Genomic DNA, 21,161 nt, shown 5'->3' on the forward strand with positions numbered 1-21,161 from the left:
TTTTGTTTTGTTTTGTTTTTTAAAGGCAGAATTTCTCTTTGTGTAGTCCTGGCTGTCCTAGAACTCACTATGGAGAACAGAGTGAAATTGCACTTACAGAGATCCATGCCTCTGGCTCCCTGAGTGCTAGGATTAAAAGTGTGCACCACCACTCCTGGCTTGGCTTTGTTGTTTATTTGTTTTAAATAGTTTGGTTTACTCTGGTAACCGAGGATAGAGAAAGCCTTATTACTACTGGCACTGCAAATTGTCCAAATGCAGGAGTATTACAGTTCTTACCAAAGGATTTCATTTTAAAAATTATCTAGGCCGGGCGAGGTGGCGCATGCCTTTAATCTCAGCACTCGGGAGGCAGAGGCAGGCGGATTTCCGAGTTCAAGGACAGCCAGGGCTACACAGAGAAACCCTGTCTCAAAAACACAAACAAACAAACAAAAATTGTCTAAAACAACAAAAAAATCGTGGATTATTTTTACTTCTTACCTCCATGTCTCCCTTTCTTATTTTCAAAACAGGGTCTTGTTATATATATAGCTAGTCTAAAATCCTATGAAAGGTAGGCTCCAGTTTACAGCAGTCTGCATGCCTCTGCCTCTTACCTGTTAGAAAAAGGCATACACCGCACTGCATTGTACTCCTGCTATCTTCGAAGGAAGACATCATTGAACAGGGGGAAATAAAGCTATTGAGTTGTTTTTCTAAAGTTTTTGAGGGCAATGGTAAATTATGTTTGATAAATTAAAATTTTCTTTATAAATTAGTAACCCATTTTAAGAGACCATGTTACTAATAGCTATTGGAAACATAGCAGAGTTTTTACACATTTGATTCTATGTGTTCGTGGGTCATTGAAGGAAGGTAGAAAGGCATGACTGTTGCTTATTTCCTTTCCACCTGGACACTTTGGGGAAAAGTACTTGGTTTATGATTTTCTGTTTAGTAGAACAAATCATCATCATAGTTATTGCTAGGATCAGCAGATTAACTGGCCGGAGTGATGTTCAATCTCAGAACATACTTAGCTGCATGAGGCCCTAGACTTAATCTCTACTCCCACGCCCTGAGATTATCCTTGGTCATGGCTAAGGATACACATTCCTGTGCCCCTCCTGCCATGTAGATTCAGGCTGTCAGGCTGGATGACAAACACTTTTACCTGCCAACCTGTCTCTCTTGACACTTTTGAGTTTTAGAACATTTTTAAAAGTTATTTTTACCTTTGTCAAGTGGTGCATAAAGTGTCAAAATGGCAATCTATAAAGACTGAAAATCGATTTGTGCTATTAGTTACCTGTTTTTACATTGTATTGGGATAAAAGGCGGTAAGCGGTTTGCTACTATGCTTGATAACATGAGTTTGAGTCCCTGGACTCATCCCCATGATAGAGAGCTCACTCCCTCAGGCTGCCCTCTGACATCCACTTTGGCACGTACATACAAAAAAGGTTTTTAAAAAAATGTAATTCGGTTGCCTATTAAATACATGTGTGTTTTATATTTGTGTGTGTATGTATGTATATATGCATGCACATAAAACTTATGTATAAAGATATCACTGCTGTCAAATCTCATTCTGTGTGCCTTAGCTTTGTCATATGTAAAATGTAGACAGTGTTCGGTACTACCGTAGTAAGTATATTAAGGATTAATTGCCATAATACAGGCAAACACCTGCTGTCTAAAAGTCCTGTGATCAAGTAAACTCAGCTAACAAGACTGATTTAGTAACTAGTTCTTTAAAGTGGAGTATTAACTTTTCTAGTTGGAAAAATAATAAAGAAAAACATATTTTTGTTATCTTTTCAAGCAAAATACACTGGGTTGTTGCTGGTTTTTGTTGCTGTTGTTGTTTGCTTGCTTAGTTTTTTGAGTTAGGCCCTGGCTTCGACTAATCTAGAGCTCACTGTAGAGAGATCCACCTGCCTCTGTCTCTCAAGTGCTGGATAACTGCATGACCATGTCTGGCAAGACAAATGTTTTTAAAAGGCATTACTAAAGGTACTTTCTTTTGAAGAAATGTTTTCTATTCAAAAATTTTGGCCTATGTTTGAAAATTATATTAAGGCATTTGCATCTTATCTTTTTGTTTAGCTAATGTTTTCATTTCATTATGATATGAAATCTGTCTTTTTCCATTTTACATTGAGCTTAAAGTTTGGTTTTGTGTTATTTAGTGTCTCTTGATATGGCAGCATCAGTATCATAATGTTTGAGAATGGGAATGTACTTAGTCTACAGGTAGAGTCTAAGCTAATGCTGCTGTTTATGCTATTCCACACAGATGACTAGCGTTGAAGCATTTATCATGACTGGAATTCCATTGAACAAGCACTATGATTGTTCTGTCAATTCAGAGACAGCTTTTAGGTCAAAATTGCTTTCCCAAGCTAGAATATCAAAGTTAACTAAGAGAATTCAAAAGATTCATTGAAAAATACTGTAGTTTAATACTTTTTCACTTTACATGAAGTTTATATAGTAACAGAACTTTTAGAGAATTAGTTTGTCAAATATTTGAATTGTAGCAAAGTTTAAAAAGTAAATACAAAGAAGGGCAAGAATAACAAAATGAACACAGTTTCTTCAGTAGTATGTATGTTGTATGTATGTAAAAATCTCCCAATAAAAATAGGAAGCAAGGATGGCGGTTAAGAGTTACTGGTTGGCTGTTTCAGAGGACTTGGACTTAAGTCCCAGCATCTACATGACAGCTCACAACCTTTTGTGTTTCTAGTCACAAGTGACCCAAAGCTCCCTTCTGGCAACGGCAGACAGCAGACACATATGTGCAACACACAACACACACACAATTGGAAGCAGATGTTTCACAGAATTTGAGTTTACTTTGTGCAATGTAGGCAGTTACATGTAATCTCAAGGGATGGTGTGCTGAGAGAGAAGCACCTCAGTGTGGACCACAGTGTCCTTGAATCCAGAGATCCAAGTCAGTGTCTGTGAGTGAGGACCCTGCATAGATGCTGGGTTTTGTTGGGTTTGTTTGCTTGTTTTTGGTCAAGCTTTCACTCAGTCCCAGGCTTGCCTAGAGCTCACTGTAAACCAGGCTGTTTTAGAACAGGCAGTTTCTCTCACCTGTGTTTCCTCAGTACTTGGAATGAAAGCAAGGAGGAGCAAACACAATAGGCCTGAGATCGCTGCCAAGCTAGGAAAAACACTCTACCACTGTGATTTGATATGTTCACAACCTGCTTCCAGATCCTTGGTTTCTGTCTTGAGTCTCCTTTCTTACTGCTCTGATATAATACCCTGGTAAAACTAACTGAAGAGGAAAGAGGATTATTCTTGCTAACATTTCATGGCAAGGAAGTCAAAGTCAAAGCTGCTCACATCTCATTGCCAATGAAGAATAGTGAACAATGAATGCATGTTCCTCCTCCATTCACATTCTCCACTTAAACACTCCAAGATCCCTGTGTTGTTTGGCGCTGCCCACAGGGCATATTTCCCTCCCCTTTTACTGCAGTTAAGATAATTGTCCCCAGGGAGGCCTAGAGGCCACTCTGCAGATAAGTCATCTGTCAAGGTGACAACAGGAACTTTTGCAGATCCTAGAAAAGGAAATACTGCCAAATTGAACTTTCCCATTTGTCATTTGCTAGAAGTGGTAATCAAGAACACTATTCCTTTGGTACCTGAGTGACTTGCTTTTGGAAAAATTAAAATATATCACATTGGCAGAAATAAAAATCTTTTTGTGTAGGTAATTATAGTTCATGTCTTTAAAACATATGAAGTGTTGTAGGTTTTTAAAAGTATCATGTGGTGTGTGTGTGTCCGCGCGCCTGTTCATCTGTCTGCCTGTCTGTCATCTGGAACTTGAGTTACAGGTAGTTGTAAGCTACTGTGTTGGTGCTGGGAATCAGTCCTGATTTCTATGAGCAGCAAGTGTCCTTGACTGCTGAGGCAGCTCTCCAGCTTCCCTTTCCCTTCCTTTCCTCAGGCTCACTATAGAGACCAGATTGGCTGGCTATTCTCCTGCTTCAGCTTTTTAAGTGCTAAAATTGAAGGTGGTCACTGTACGCGGCACTGTCTTGTTTCTGACTCGGCATCTCTTAGATTGCTCTGGCTAGCTTTAAACTTTTTAACCTTTGCCTCTTCGTGGGTATTGGAATTGTATGTGCACACCAAAAAAAATTGTATCACTACTTTACAAAGCCTTATAATAGCCTATTAAGGCAAATGATGAGGGGGCTGACTAACAGAAATTCAGACAGTCTTAGTAAAGAGATTCACAAAACCAAGTTTTACTGTCGGGGTCACTTTTGATTTTGGTAGTTGTTGTCGTGAATCCAACCTCATGACTGAGTAGTTTCTTATCTTGTATTGTTACAGTTGCTAAGAAAGCTACTTGATGAGTTTATGCTTTTATATTAAGGAATTTCCTAATGTGCTTAGAATATAGAAAACGGTAAGTTATAGTATATTGTTAGCAAAGTGTGATGAGGCCTTCTCTTTTTGTTTATAATTTCAGGACGACATAGACAGCTTAAAGCCCGTACTCAGGGACAACCCACAGCTGCGTGCGGAAGTGAAAGTCTGGGTGAAGGAACAGCAGGTTCAGGAGATTTTTATGCAAGGTATCTATTTTGAAACTTTTTTTGGGGGGGGGGTGCTCAATTTTATCCAGTCTAATAGTTTTAATTGCATGTAGTCTGCCAGAAAATAATTGGCAAACTGTAAACATTTTGATAAAGTTTATAATTTTACTGATTTATTGTTCATGAAATTATAGCTTCACAGTTATTTCCATACTGTAGACTGTTCAAGGTATGTTCTTTCCGGAAAAGAAGCAGTGTTTGCAGTAGAGGATTGGCCCAGTCATAATTGATGTCCTCTAAAGCAGCAGCTGGTATCCAGTGTGTCCCTCTACAGCAGTTACCATGACACTAGCTTCAGTTTTGTTTCCTTTGTTTAGTTAGTTACAGGGTTGTCTAGAACATGTGATTTTCAAATCAGACCAGCTTTGTAATTCCAAGTAATTTGCTTTAATAGTAGTAAAATCATATGGTAAATATAAGGTTTCTGTAAAGTTGAATTGAAACTAAGACATAAGGCTCAAACTGTTGATATGCTGTTGAATGCAAAGAATACAATTTGTTAAGTTTGTTAATTTTTCTCAGTCTTTGAAATTCATGCCAGTTTTAATTCCATCACTTCAGAATGAGTTTAAGGCCACCCTGGTCTTAGAAATTGAGTTCCAGGATAGCCAGCACTACATAGTGAGACCCTGTCTCAAAAAACAAAAATGAGACAAAACCATTCATGTCAATAAGTATTAGTAAGCAATGATCTTGAAGGTGTAACTTCTGTTTTATGTGCAGCAGAAGATCATCTAGTTACTAAACAATTCTTAGTAAACAAACAAATAAATAAATTGGACTTCCTGCAACTTTCTCATACCCAACAACTATCAAACCTTAGAATCCTTTCCTGTCTAGATGTTATCACCTTATTCTGCACAAATTTTTTAAAATAAATTTACTATCCTCTTGATATCTTAGACTGGTTTGGGGGACAGTTTCTTAATATTAGACGTGAAAAATGGAGGTTCCAAATTACATGTGCTTACTAATGTCATTTAAAGAGATTTTAAAAGTATTTTTTCAAAGTCCAGAGATCCAGAGACTGTGATTGTGGTGAGATGATGGGATGTGTTGAGCTTTATTTTCCCTGAGGCTGGCTTCAGGTTGTGTTCAGTGTGGTTGTAAGGTGGCTGTGCTTCCAGACTTAGCTCCTCCTTCCTGCCCCATCAACCAAGTTATAAATTACTTTCTCATTTCAGACATGAGCTCATTTTCCCAAACTTAACTAGTTTTACTTCTGTACCACATTTTAAAACACTATGGCTTTCCTGTTCTCTTCCTAATTTATTATTGCAAAACTACTCTATGTATAGCAGTGTCTATAATACTTAGTATTCTGAGCTAAGATACTTCTCTTCTAAGACATTTTTTTAAAACCAACATTGTGTATTTCTCATCTGTCACAGAACTTTGTTGCTTTTAAAAGGTAATTCCTAAGTATTCCTAAATGGGAAATGTCTTCATTTAAGATATCCCTTGTGTTTTGTTTTATTTTTTCTTTTGTTTTTGTTTTTGTTTTGTTTTGTTTTTGTTTTTTTAAGGTCCTTATTCATTAAATGGATACAGAGTGAGAGTCTATAGACAAGATTCTGCCACCCAGTGGTTTACTGGCATAATTACTCATCATGATCTCTTCACCCGCACCATGATCGTTATGAATGATCAGGTAAATAGTTACAGTTTTGGTGCTGGGGTTCACACCCAGGGTTTTGCACATCCTAAGCACGCCTTCCATGTGCTGAGTGCATGTTACTCCCAGCTCCAGCCTCACAAGTGATCCTTTGAAAAGGATATTTTTACGAGGTAAATAATGCATTTCCAAGACAAATTGTCTTTATGTAACAGTCCTGACTGTCCTGGAACTGTCTTTGCAGACCAGGTTGGCCTTGAATTCAAGAGATCTGTCTGCCTCTGCCTCCTGAGCACTGGGATTAAAGGCATGTGCCACCTGACAATATTATATTTTACTATTTTTTGTGTGTGTGTGTACATATATACATATATACATGTTTTAGGTGTGACTGTCACAGCACACCTATGTTGGTCCTAGAATAAGTTTTAGGTCTCACTTCAGGATGTGGGCCCTGGGGATTGACTCTGTGGGCCTTTTCCCACTGAGCCATCTGTCTGGCTGTATCCAGCCCTGATGCAGGTCTCTAATCGTATAAACCTAATAAGTCTAAATGTATTTGATATTATACTGGGGCCACTTTAGGTCAGGAAATGATAGTGATGTCACATTTATTCCAGTACACACACAAGTCAGTCCCTAATTGATTAGTACCCCCATTACACCCCCCCCCCCAGGTTAAAACTTAACTTTCTTAAAACTTGAGGTTTTTTTTCTCTCCAATAATAAATGTCTCCCAGGTAGTTTCTTTTCATTACTGAACTCTTTCAAAACAAGCATAGTTCTCACACCACATTTAATTATTAAAATTCTCTTTTAAGAATTACAGTGAATGCAAAAGGGAAAAGGTAATTTTGTCTTTTGTAATTAAAATTGGTTATGTAAGCAGGTGGTATTGTACAAATTTGAATTCCCAAACTTATTTGTAAATAGTTCAACTGAGTAAAGAAATTGTACTAATGCTATGCTGGTCAGTTTGTTAGATTTAATGTTTGTTTTATGTCATGGATTAGGTACTAGAACCACAGAATGTCGATCCTTCTATGGTTCAAATGACCTTTCTAGATGATGTCGTTCACTCTTTGTTAAAAGGTGAAAATATTGGCATTACATCACGACGAAGGTCTCGTGCCAGTCAAAATATCAGCACTGTTCACGTATGTATGTTATTAGTTATGCATTTTAATAAAGTACTTTTCCTTAGGCTATTCGAAATCAAATAGTAATATTATCATTGTTGCTTTATTTTTAGGGTCATTATACACGTGCTCAAGCAAATAGTCCCAGACCAGCAATGAACTCTCAAGCTGCTGTACCAAAGCAGAACACACACCAGCAACAGCAGCAAAGAAGTATTCGTCCACATAAGAGGAAGGGCTCAGACAGCAGCATACCTGATGAAGAGAAGATGAAGGAAGATAAATATGATTATGTATCACGAGGAGGTAGGACCTACTTTTTAAAAGTTGCTTTTGAGAAAGAGAGATAGACAGGGAGCGTCTCACTGCCCACTCCTTAGCTATCCTGGAGTTCACTGGCTGGCTAGTGTCAGACTCAGAGATCTGTGTGTTGAGTAACAACAGCATTAGAGGCATGTGTCGTCCTGCATAGCTAGAGCTGCTTTATTTTTTTTAAGGGCGTGCCCATAAATAAAATTGCATTAAAATACGCTTATTGATTGTGAAAATTAAAATCTTATTTTTTTCTGTCACAGAAAATCCTAAAGGTAAGAACAAACATGTGGTGACTAAACGGCGGAAACCCGAGGAGGCCGAGAAGAGGCTGAGCATGAAAAGGCTCCGGACAGACAATGCCTCTGATGCCTCCGAGAGCAGTGACACAGAGAGCTCCAGCAAGAGGGTGACTGAGACTCCCTCTGAACCAATGCCAGACTATGAACCGAAAAATAAAGCCACCGCAAAGGTCAATGGAGAGGAGGGACAGTCCCAGGCTGCTGAGCCGGCAGGAGAAGAGACCCTGATAGATACTCGGCCTCCCTGGAACCAGATGCAGGAAGAAAAAAACCACGAAGAAGGGGAGAAGCCCAAGTCCACGGACAGCCACCTTCAAGACAAAATGACTCAACGTTCATCTGAGCAAGCCACAGTTGCTGACCACAATTCTAATGATTCAGTCCTTCAAGAATGCAATGTGGAAAACCAACGCACAGTGGAATTATTACCAAAGGACAGGTTAGTGTCCAGAACACCGACACCCAAATGTGTTACGGATATCAAGAACGACACTCATTCAGAGAGGGTGGCTCAGGAAAATTCAAATACTTTTGGCCTCCAGACACCTGAGAACATGGATCCAAATGTTAGTGATTCCAAACATTCAAATGCTAAATACCTAGAAACAACAAAGCAAGATTGTGACCAGAGCTGGGTCAGTGATGTAGTAAAAGTGGATTTAACTCAATCAAGTGTTACAAATGCTCCTTCAGGAAATGATAAGCGAGATATGGAAAAAGAGAGAAATCACTATGTCTCATACATGTCTTCATTAAGCACAGTTTCTGTCACAGAGGATCAGCTACATAAACGAAGTCCTCCCCCAGAAACTATAAAAGCTAAACTAACTACTTCAGTAGATACTCAGAAGGCAAAATCCAGTTCTTCACCTGAAGTTGTTAAACCCAAGATCACTCATTCTCCTGATTCTGTGAAGTCTAAGGCTGCTTATGGGAACAGTCAAGCTGTTGGTGAGCGAAGGCTGGCAAGTAAAATAGAGCATGAGTTATCCAGAGGTAGTTTCCATCCAGTACCTACTCGAGGCAGTGCTTTGGAAACTACCAAAAGCCCTCTAATCATTGATAAAAACGAGCACTTCACAGTTTATAGGGATCCTGCTCTTATTGGATCAGAAACAGGAGCTAATCACATTTCACCTTTTTTGAGCCAGCATCCTTTTTCTCTTCATTCCTCATCCCATAGAACCTGTTTAAACCCAGGTACCCATCACCCTGCCTTAACGCCAGGACCCCACTTATTAGCTGGGTCATCTAGTCAAACTCCATTACCTACCATTAACACTCACCCTCTCACTAGTGGTCCACATCATTCTGTCCATCACCCTCATTTGCTTCCCACTGTGTTACCTGGAGTGCCTACTGCCTCTTTACTCGGTGGCCATCCACGCCTAGAGAGTGCTCATGCAAGCAGCTTGAGCCATTTAGCACTAGCACACCAGCAGCAGCAACAGTTGTTACAACACCAGTCACCTCATCTTCTCGGACAAGCCCATACTTCCGCTTCATATAATCAGCTTGGACTTTATCCAATTATTTGGCAATATCCGAATGGAACACATGCATACTCAGGACTTGGTCTCCCTTCTTCTAAGTGGGTTCACCCAGAAAATGCAGTTAATGCTGAAGCTTCATTAAGGAGGGTAAGTGACACTGTTGTTGGCTACAGAGCAGCATTTATTTGTTAATTATCCTCTATAGGTACTTTAAAAATAGTACAGACTTTCAAGTGCTTATTTTGCAGATGGATAATAACCTCACCAGGCTTAACTTTCATAGATCACACTGTCTATTAGGCTCTGATTTTTGGTATATATTTTGGTAGTAAAAGTACAGGCTTACAATTATATGTAATAGTTAAGTTTTTTTAAAAAAATACATTTCTTTAAATGATGTTATATTAGCCTTTGAACAGCTGAATGCATCATTTATGTTCATGGGATGTTTCAAAACATGACTTTAGAGCCTTTTGTGCTTAAGGACATTCAAAGGTAGGCACTCCTAGTATTTGGCAACACTGTCAGTACTTCTATAGTGACGTTATTGCAGGGTCACATGTCTTTGAACAGTATAGAAGCCTTACTTTTTATCATGTTAAATTCTTACCGTGAAGCTATCTTGGCCTTTTGCTGACCAGGTATTCTTTAAATATTCCTCCTGTCCTGTTTTAAATACCACCTCACTTGCAGTAAAAACAGCATGAAATTTATCATTTTTATCATTTTCAAGCTCTCGATTGAATAAGTAGTGTCAAGTTTTCCCATCTTTTACATTGATCCATTTATTTACTTGTTTATCATCCATCTATTCACCCACCTGTTGTGTATGTGTTACAATGGTGTGCCACAACACTCAAGTAGAGCTCACAGGCCAACTTACTCTGCATTTGGCGTTCCTTCTGCCACATGGCTTCTGGGCCTCTAACATAGGTAGCCAGGCATGAATGCAGGTTTCCTGGTGAGCCATCTGGCAGCCTAGTGGGGTCAAGTATCTTTGAGCAGTGTACAAGCTGTAAACCTTATCTTGTAAAATGAAACTCTACTCATTAGACATTTAATTCCCTTCCTCCCAGCCATTGACAACTTTCAGTTTAGCATGTCCTTTAGGCTCATCCATAGTGACACTGTTTACACAGAAGTATGGCCATTTTTAAAAGCTGCATTCTACTTTATTTCATGTGTGTGTATGCAGGTGGGAACACATTGTCCATTCATTAGTATTAGGGCCTTATCCATGCTAATCAAGAACTCTACCACTGTGTTGGCCACATTTTTGTTTGTTTGTTTGTTGTTTTTGTTTTTCAAGACAGGGTTTCTCTGTATAGCCCTGGCTGTCCTGGAACTCACTTTGTAGACCAGGCTGGCCTCGAACTCAGAAATCCGCCTGCCTCTACCTCCCGAGTGCTGGGATTAAAGGCGTGCGCCACCATGCCCGGCCGGCCACATTTTGTTTAGCAATTTTTTATCGGTGGACATTGGAGTTATTTTCAGTACTGAGCTTTTAGGATCAGTGCTGCCATGCAAATGGCACATGTACTTAATACTTTTCATGCTATGTTTTGGGCAAAATCCATAATGTGTTGGAAGTGGTGATTTGGAATCCCTTGCTACTAAATTTCTCTTATTTCAGGAATAATATTGTTTATATTTAGCATTGCATTGGACACAGGTAAATTGTTGTCATGATGCCAAAAGTTTGTCAGCAAAGCTTTTGTGATTTTAGGTGCCAGTAATGAGATCATCATAGCCTTCGTGTTACAGTGGCCGATGTTGATAGTCAGGTACACCTACTAAGCAGGTGGCAGTCTAAGGATATTTCTTGTGATTTATTCTCAGTAACTCCTCTGTAGAGTGCCTTTCCTATGAACTTCGGGTTTCCTTGATGAAATTAACAGTGGTTACTACAGTTTGTTCTGCCCCAGTATTGGCACATTATTATTGTTAAGATTTCAGTTCTAGGATTATGCTTCTAGATTCACAAGTTTATCCTTCTTAATTTTGTTTCTGAGATAGGATCTGGATTCTGTGCGCATCTTTGATCGTGTGCCATTGATCATGTGACTTGAAACTGAATGGAGTTTCTGGTTAAATGATTCCAGAATGTAGAAGTTACTTAATGTTAAGTGAAGCATACGATCGCTGAGAACAGTTTTCACCCATGTGCCCATTGCAGTCACTCTTCTGGGTAATGTATATAGGTAGCACTGCACAAAGATAGGACAGAGTCATACAGAAGCCAAGAGTTGGCAAATGGATTTGGACCTTCTTCCATAAGCTCCAGACTCTGAGCCGGGCTTGATGGCACACACCTTTACTCCCGGCATTTGGGAGGCAGAGGCAGGTGGATTTCTGAGTTTGAGGCCAGCCTGCTCTACAAAGTGAGTTCCAGGACAGCCAGGGCTATACAGAGAAACCCTGTCTTGAAAAACCAAAAAAAAGTTCCAAACTCTGCAAAAGAGATAGCAGATTGTTTATGAGACCTTAAAATGTTTTATTCTGTTTTTTAATTCACTTATATAAAATTATATTACAAAGATGTAAACTAAAGTAAGGTTTTAAGCAAAAAAGGTCCTGTAACTTCATGTTTGTAATCAGGGTGATCAGATGATATAAGCAGAAGCCACTAGATGAGGAAATAATTTTAAATGCTGCTTCATAAGAAAAACATCTTTCATCATTGTCATTGAATCTTACGTAACTATGGCCTTCTGTGTCATATTTAATGTTCTTCTTGTACATCATTGTGCACTGTTCTCTTGTGAGGTTTAGAACTGTAACTTACCATTAAGCTATCTCTGTGGTACGTGCTTACTACTTTTCATTGTTGATATGAGTTAACAGGTTTATTCTTTTAGTCAAACTCTAAAGGTGGTTTGAATTTTCCTCCTATGCATCCTGATGACAGATTTACAAAACACACTCTTGAGTTATATTGAGTCACTGTATAGAAAACAGTTTTTAAGCATGTAATTAGACGTACGGGCTTTAACATGTATATCACTGTCACCATATAAGTACTAGCTTACCAGACACACAGCACACTGTTATGGAAAACATAATTGTGTCTATGCTTCCACATCTCTCTAGTGGCCTAACGGTGCCTGCCTTACAGAGACAGTCAAATATATTTAGGCCTTAAATGAAGTGATCTGGGAGTGCGATCTCTTACATTACAAAGTAATTACCTATGGAAAAAATTGACAGACAAACTTGATCATAATTTTTGCTTCTAGTGGAATAACATGTTAGGTCTAACATTCTGGTTTTGTTGTAAGCACTAATTCTGGTTTTAGGATCATAGGGAATCATAAAATTAGGTCTGTGGGCATTGTTTATACACTTCATATCTGCTTTTAGTGAAGAAATATTTTTAGAAGTTACTATCTTATGTTGATTTGTTTTAAGTTGAATGTAAAAAGTCTATATGATTAATGTTGGTTAAAAGTTGAACATTTGTCACCAGATTCATTTAAAAATATCAGGTTTTATAAATATACTATGGTCAGAAGTCTTGCTATGAAACTTGAGTGCTATGATTCAGTACATGATAGTCTACCCAGCTCAACAATTTAGGTTTGTGTTTTTCTGTTGTTGTTTTGGTAACTAAAATGTAGGTTTTTTTGGTTTTGTTTCTAATAGAATTCTCCCAGTCCTTGGCTACATCAACCCACTCCTGTGACCTCAGCGGATGGTATTGGATTACTTAGTCACATTCCTGTCAGACCTTCCAGTGCAGAGCCTCACCGACCTCACAAGATGACAGTGCATTCCAGTCCCCCACTGGCAAAGACATTAGCAGATCACCACAAAGAGTAAGCTTACCAGTGTTTAACACTTAACACATACCTTTGTCTTTCATAATTTTCTTTTGGGTTTTTTGAGACAGGGTTTCTCTGTATAGCCCTGGCTATCCTGGAACTCACTTTGTAGACCAGGTTGGCCTCGAACTCAGAAATCTACTTGCGTCTGCCTCCCAAGTGCTGGGATTAAAGGTGTGTGTCACCACTGCCTGGCTCATGATTTTCTTAATTCACTTTTAAATAGTTTACTTAAAATTGGTGTCAAATCTAGACTAAAGATTCTTATCTTTTCCTTGTGTTTTCCCTTGTTGAGTCAGTCTGCTATTGAACTCATTGCAATCCTCCTGCCTCAGCCTTCCAAGTAATGCAATTATAGGTATAAATCACTACATGTGGCTCTGTTCTTTTCGTACTTTTATATCTTCCAATTTTAGATACTACCAAAACTGTTTGCTTTCATAATAGAATAACATTTCATAAAAATCATTTTGTATGGAGAAGTGATTACAGGAATCTTTGTGTATTTTCTTTGTAGAGAATTGGAGAGGAAAGCTTTTATGGAACCATTACGGTCTAATGCATCCACATCAGTAAAAGGTGACCTGGATCTTAATAGGTCACAGGCAGGAAAAGATTGTCACTTGCATAGGCATTTTGTGGGTCCAAGGCCACCCCAGGAGACTGGAGAGAGACTGAACAAATACAAGGAAGAACATCGTCGGATTCTTCAAGAGAGTATTGATGTAGCTCCATTTACAACCAAAATCAAGGGACATGAGGTTGAACGAGAGAATTACTCCAGAGTGGTACCGTCCTCTTGTAGTCCTAAAAGCCATGCTATCAAACAAGATAAAGACGTAGACCGCTCCGTGTCAGAGATTTATAAGATGAAGCACTCAGTGCCTCAGAGTTTGCCCCAAAGTAACTACTTCACTACTTTATCTAATAGTGTGGTCAATGAGCCACCAAGATCCTACCCATCCAAAGAAGTTTCCAACATTTACACTGAGAAACAAAATAATAACCTTTCTGCAACAGCCAATCCTCAAACTCATTCTTTTATATCATCTCTTTCGAAGCCTCCGCCTTTGATTAAACACCAACCGGAAAGTGAAAGTTTAGTGGGCAAAATACCTGACCATCCTCCCCATCATAGTACATCTCACTCCGTAACTACGTTCAGAAGTGATTGTAGGAGCCCTACCCATCTGAGTGTATCCTCTACTAATGCACTCCGCAGCATGCCTGCTCTGCACAGGGCACCAGTATTCCATCCACCAATCCACCACAGTTTGGAAAGAAAGGAAAGCAGCTACAGTAGCCTTTCCCCTCCAACTCTGACCCCGGTGATGCCGGTAAATGCTGGTGGCAAAGTTCAAGAATCTCAGAAGCCCCCAACTCTAATTCCTGAGCCGAAAGACTCTCAGTCAAATTTTAAGAATTCTTCTGATCAGAGTCTAGCGGAAATGTGGAGATCTAATAACAACCTCAACAGGGAGAAAGCTGAGTGGCCCGTGGAAAAGAGTAGTGGAAAGTCCCAGGCTGCTGTGGCATCTGTCATTGTTCGTCCACCTTCTAGTACAAAAGTTGATAGTGTGCCATCTGTACCATTAGCTTCCAAAGATCGAGTTTGTGAAAGATCTTCATCTGGAGCAAATCAAACAGATTACCTCAAACCAGAAGCTGGAGAGACTGGAAGAATTATTCTACCAAATGTGAATTTAGAAAGTGCTCATGTGAAATCTGAAAAAAACTTTGAAGCTATCTCCCAGGGCAGTGTTCCTGTTCCAGTCATGTCTGCTGTAAATGTAGTCTCTACTACCAAAACAGATGTGTTCACATCTGCTGCCACTACCACCAGCGTCTCCAGCTTGGGTGGTGCAGAAGCAATTTATTCTTTATCAAATACCATTTTGGCCTCTACACCCTCAGAATGTACTTCTTCAAAAAGTGTTAGTCAGTCAGTGGCGCAAGCAAAAGATTGCAAAGTCAGCACTGCAGTTCCAGTCACTCTGGCCTGTAGTAAGACAGGAAGTGTTGTTCAGCCTGGCTCTGGCTTCTCAGGCACAACTGATTTTATTCATTTAAAAAAGCACAAGGCAGCATTGGCTGCAGCTCAGTTTAAAAATAGTAATGTCAGTGAGGCTGAACTTAATACTGTGAGAAATCAGACAGTGGCAGCCTCTCTTCCCCTGGATAGCACCATGACCTGCACTGTAAGTAACAAAGCCGTCTCTGTAGGAAATGGGCCAGCAGCCCAGCCCAGCCAGCCCAACTACCACACTAAACTGAAGAAGGCCTGGCTCACCAGACATTCAGAAGAAGATAAAAATACTAATAAAATGGAAAGTTCAGGGAATTCTGTATCAGAAATTATTAAGCCATGTTCTGTCAACTTAATAGCCTCTACATCTAATGATATACAAAACAGTGTAGATGGCAGAGTCACTGTAGATAAATATGGAAGAGATGAAAAAGTCAGCAGGAGAAAAGCCAAAAGAACTTACGAATCTGGCTCTGAAAGTGGAGACTCAGACGAGAGCGAAAGCAAGTCAGAGCAGAGGACTAAACGGCAGCCGAAGCCAACTTATAAAAAGAAGCAGAACGACCTGCAGAAGAGGAAAGGCGAGGTCGAAGAGGACTCGAAGCCCAATGGAGTTCTCAGCAGGAGTGCCAAGGACAAAAGTAAATTGAAGTTGCAGAACAGTAACAGTGGTGAGTAAATACATTTGTTTATTGCAAATAAAATGGGCCACAGGTCCTGGCAGTAATGATGTGGTTCCATAGGACGTAGTTGTAAATTTCATTTCTGCCTTTCCTCTGTCTCCCCACAAGAGGAAAGATTAGATCCCCATTCTTGAGAGATATTTTCACCTGATGTTTGTTGTAGGAAAGACTTACAATCCAATGTGAAATTTAGAAATTGATCTTTTCCTAGAAATGTCAAAATATAGCTTTATTACACCAGAAAAAAAAAAAAAACTGTACTTCTGATAGTAAAGTATTTAGCTGTGACATTATCTCATTTGAGAAGTAATTCCTACTTACTCATAAGCACAGTACTGAGGAACAGTGTGATGTGGTCAGTCTCATCTGTACCATGTAACAAAGCTATGAGTTTAGAGAGAGTTCCTGAATCATTTTTGCTTAAATTTACTTCGTGAGCCAAAATTGTGACTAAATTTTAGAATGTTTACAATATACTTGTTGATGTATACACTAGCGAGTCCCCTACACTCTTAATTTCTGTATCCCCAAGTGTTGACATTGAGAAATCAAGGGTTTGTATGTATTTATGTGACTTTAATGTCTTCCTCCTGAGTTCTCTTCACTAGGGCAGCTGTTTTTGAATTTATTAACCAAAACCTAGGTCTTAAAGGCTCTAAATGTATAAAAGAAGCAGAGTTAGGTAATTTATGTTAGCAGTGTTTTATTATCAATAAATAAGACAGGTCAAATTAAAGGATGATGCCTTATTTAAAGCAGATACTATTAGTAAATTGTAGCTGCCTGCGGTGACACTAACTGGATTCCTAAGTGGGAGGCAGGAGCTGTATGGGAGAAAACAGCGAGAGAAATAATGGAGGCCAAGACATGTTTCTGTTCAAGGCCCCAAAGTTTACTAAGAGTCTGTGGTAGGAGGCCCATCCCCTGCAGATCTTTTCTTGAAGCCTGTTGACAGCCTGTAGGTGATGCTGTCTCTGGAATATCTCAAGGGCCTCAGCAGGTAGCAGTGTCTTGGAGAAGAGCAGTGGAAGGTGACAGAACAATAGAGCCATCTAGGTCAGAAGGCTCCACCCGAGGTGGTCTCATGCTTAGTGGCTGCAAAGTCTGAATCAGCCCAACAGTGGGACTGAATATGGAGAATGAATTTATCTTTTTGCCTACAAATTTAGAGCATAATCCATTTGAGAGATTATTTCCTTACACATTGGACAAGGTATCTCTCTGTGTTTGCAAAGATTAAAGATAGCCCTCAGAACATTTGAGCTTTACGGACATTCATAATGGGGAGCAGTTGATTGCTTTGAGTTTGATTTTCAGTCATTTCCTTCAACAAAACGCCACAGTTAATATTGTAGACCCTTTCTCCCTTTTTTCACAACCCCTTTAATTTTGTAAAAGATACAGTTCCCATCAATATATTGATGTTGTATACTAGACTCTTGTCATAAGAGAAAAATGATGATTGTTTTTGGTGGTGGTAGTGGTTTTGAGACAGTTTCACTAGATATCTCAGGCTGGCCTTGAACATGTGCTCATTCTTCTACTTTAGTTACCCAAGGGCTGGGATTAAAGGCACATGCCTCCATACCTAGCAACATGTTTATTTTCAGCTAAGTGTGTACATAATGTGAATGATTCTTATGTTTGGTATTACACTCTTACAAAGATGCAATGTAAACATTTCATTTCACTGAAGGATTACTGCTCTCCTTTCCTGTCTGATTACAGTGGATGGGCAGGTAAACAGAGGATGTTGGAGACTTAGCAGTTGTCCATCATTTACCTGGAGTTTGATCTTATCAGCAAGCATTTCAATCCCAAAGACTAACCCTTTCTGTAAAACAGAACCCTGTTGATAAGTTCCTTCTAATTTTACAGCTGGCATTCCTCGTTCAGTGTTGAAAGACTGGCGAAAAGTCAAGAAGCTGAAGCAAACTGGAGAATCGTTTTTGCAGGATGACTCTTGCTGTGAGATAGGGCCCAACTTACAAAAGTGCCGAGAGTGTAGACTTATCCGTAGTAAGAAGGGGGAAGAATCAACTCATTCACCGGTGTTTTGTAGATTTTACTACTTTAGGAGGTAAGTCGAAATACAAGAAGTGGCAGAGTCTCGTCACTTAGTATTGGAGCTTTAATAGTACTCTGAGAAGCTCCTTTCCTGTATTCTTTGTTCTGACATAGTCTAAATAATACTAACTCATGCTGTGCTGTGACAGTGACTGGCAGCTCAGCCTTTTCACGTTATGACTCTATTACTCATGTTTCCCGATCTTTCTTCAAACAGATTCATTCTTCCTCCATCAGAAGTTTTAGCATTTCTTCCTAAAAAATTGTAAGAAAATATTCTGAAAAATGCATATACTTTTGCCAAAACTTTTACATTTACATTTACTTAACTAAAAAATGTTGTTTATGAATCCAGATAAACAGCCTTGGCTATAAAACATAGGAACGGTCATATTTAAACATTATAACTAATATATCATATCATAGTTCACAAGGTTTATAGTAAAATACAAAAATCATCTAGATATTATTCTATTTAACATAAATATTATCAAGTGCTTTACATGTAAAAGCTTTCTAAAAAGGGCAGGTAACACCACCAGTAAAACTAGTTCTGAGTCTCACATTCTAGACCCCTCTGTTGTTCTTGAATCCCATCTGTGTTCTCTGCTGTCTCTGTGAACTTTATGACCTTTCCTAGGACGATAGCTGAGCTGTTTCATTTGAAAATGTGTGGGTACTTAATGAGGGTTCAGGAGACAAAGGACACAGTACACACACCCTTGCTGTAGTACAACACATGTCAGCAGAGGCAGATCTGAGTTTGAGCCCAGTTTGGGCTACGTAGAGAAACCTTATCTCAAAACAAACAAACAAACAAAACCCAAAAGCCATACATTGTTTTTTACTTGAGAGCCTATGGCCAGCAGTCCCCCAGAGGCAAGGCAGGCCACCTTGGGAAGGTTATAGTAGTGGTACTTGTGCATTGTGAGAACTAAATTCCAAAGGAATCAAAGGCAGGGTGGGAAAACCTCAGGTTTGAAGAAGAGAAATGTTCTGATGAAGAAGGTGATTGTTGCTTCTCAGAGGGATGAATATATTAGCTTTCAAAGAGAAGCAGAACCAGGGGAATTAGAAGTTCAAGGTTATTGTCATGTCGCAGGCTTGCTGTATAGCAAGTTTGAAGCTAGCCTAGGCTATGAGACCCTGTCTCAAAACCTAAACACCTCATTAAAATAAAATGATGGCTATAATTAGGAAACTAGAAATCCTGAGGTGATTAAAGACATTTTTAACTTAAGCAGTTTTAGATTAGGAAGGCTAGTCATAAAATAACTTGTAAGCCTGGTGTTATATGCTTCCAATTGCAGAACTCAGGACAATTACACAGGAAAATTGTTGCTAGTTCAACGTTAACTTGGGTTACAGTATGTAGCTTTTGGTGGGTGGGGTAACAGGAAGCTAAAATCACAATACTACTCTGATAACATTGGCCAGACTCTATCTCCCTCATCTTGTATATGCAAAGTCTTCCCAAGAATTAACTGCCGATTGTTGTTTCTTAAAATAGATAATTGGTGTTGCCCTGTTATATGTTGGAAGTAGAGACTTGTATATGCTGGCTAATTGCTGTACCTGTGAACTTTAGATCCCCAACCCTTGGTTCTTTTTTTCTTTTTCTTTTTTTTTTTTTTTTAAAAGAAAACGATTTCTCTGTACTGACTTACCGTTTCAGAGGTTTACTCTGTAGACCAGGCTGGCCTCGAACTCAGAAATCCACCTGCCTCTGCCTCCTGAGTGCTGGGATTAAAGGCGTGCGCCACCACGCCCGGCTCAACCCTTGTTTCTTGAAATAACCTAAAACCAGTGCTGCTTATCACTGTCACTATATAATGCCTGAGACATTGAAGTTGATTAATAATGAGCATGTTTGAGAAACTATCCTCTTTTATGGTTTATAATTACAATATGTTTATAATGTGGGAACATAAAAAGTAATTCTCATCATAGTTTCTAATATTTTATATTTTAATGTTTCAGATTGTCCTTTAGTAAGAATGGAGTAGTCAGAATAGATGGTTTCTCTTCTCCTGATCAATACGATGATGAAGCCATGAGTTTATGGACCCATGAAAATTATGAAGATGAAGAAGTAGATGTTGAAACCTCTAAGTATATCTTGGACATAATAGGTGATAAGTTCTGTCAGTTAGTAACATCTGAAAAAACAGCTTTGTCCTGGGTGAAAAAGGATGGTAAGGAAGTTAATATAACATGCAATTTACAAATTTCATTCAAAGAATTCTTTCTATATTGTTTAGTCTGTAAGTCCTTCATCTTACCTAATTTTATTGACATTTTAGCTGTGATAATGCCACCTCTTAAGGATTTGAGGTTCAGATGTTGCAATTTGAAACTGAATAGACCAGTCATGAAACTGTAATATTTTCATAAATTTACAACATAAAATAGTATGATGAAGTCTTTGCATGAAAATTATACTGTGTATGTGTACGTACATAATTCATCACCAGTTTTTTATATTTGAATCTTCTACATTTTGTTTAACTATGGATTATTGCAGATAATGTCTTCAAATATCAGACCTATAAAGCAGAAATGTTAATTACTTTGTGTATTTGTTTATCAAGCAACTTCATTGATTATGTTTACTTAAATGTAAAGCTCTTCCCTCAGTAAGTGCGCATGTGGCAGTGCCCTCAGGGTTAGGTAGCTTCTTTCTTTACCTTCTCTTCCCTAAAATTAGTGGCTGGTTTGTCCATGTATGTATGGTAATAATTAGAAATGTTTTTGTACCATCACTGAAAAGAGATGGCTATGACTGCTTGCTAGCCTGTGTGAGGCCATAGACCCTACTAGCTATGCTGTACTATACATGGTAGATACCCTACTTTGGATACAAGCCAGCCAGTTTAGTGTTTACTTAGGATTTTTTTGTGAATCTTATTTGTTTTTTTTTTTTTTTTTTTTTTTTTTTTTTTTTAAAGATTTTATTCATCTTAGAACACAGTAGAGGAGAGAAATGAATCCTATTACTGATGGTTGTAAGCCACCATCTGGTTGCTAGGAATTGAACTCAGGACCTGTAGAAGAGCAGTCACTGCTATTAACTGTTGAACCATCTCT

At 38.8% G+C, this 21,161-nt stretch overlaps 1 protein-coding gene across 10 annotated transcripts in view; it reads left to right on the plus strand.

Annotated features, from left to right (window-relative positions):
• Positions 1 to 21,161, plus strand: part of Jmjd1c (jumonji domain containing 1C) — a 159,992-nt gene that overhangs the window by 115,351 nt on the left and 23,480 nt on the right. For 5 of the 10 annotated variants that reach the window (XM_029542090.1, XM_029542091.1, XM_029542088.1 and 2 more), the window contains 9 exons: positions 4,490 to 4,595; positions 6,143 to 6,267; positions 7,245 to 7,388; positions 7,484 to 7,676; positions 7,946 to 9,624; positions 13,120 to 13,292; positions 13,816 to 15,995; positions 17,886 to 18,087; positions 20,055 to 20,269. In XM_029542090.1, the coding sequence (XP_029397950.1) occupies positions 4,589 to 4,595; positions 6,143 to 6,267; positions 7,245 to 7,388; positions 7,484 to 7,676; positions 7,946 to 9,624; positions 13,120 to 13,292; positions 13,816 to 15,995; positions 17,886 to 18,087; positions 20,055 to 20,269 (4,918 nt within the window). In that variant the 5' untranslated portion in view covers positions 4,490 to 4,588. Of the gene's footprint in view, positions 1 to 4,489; positions 4,596 to 6,142; positions 6,268 to 7,244; positions 7,393 to 7,483; positions 7,677 to 7,945; positions 9,625 to 13,119; positions 13,293 to 13,815; positions 15,996 to 17,885; positions 18,088 to 20,054; positions 20,270 to 21,161 lie in introns of all 10 variants that reach the window. The other 5 variants (XM_029542095.1, XM_029542092.1, XM_029542096.1 and 2 more) reach the window with 5 other exon arrangements.

Source organism: Mus pahari, chromosome 9, assembly GCF_900095145.1.
Source record: "Mus pahari chromosome 9, PAHARI_EIJ_v1.1, whole genome shotgun sequence".
NCBI lineage: Eukaryota > Metazoa > Chordata > Mammalia > Rodentia > Muridae > Mus > Mus pahari.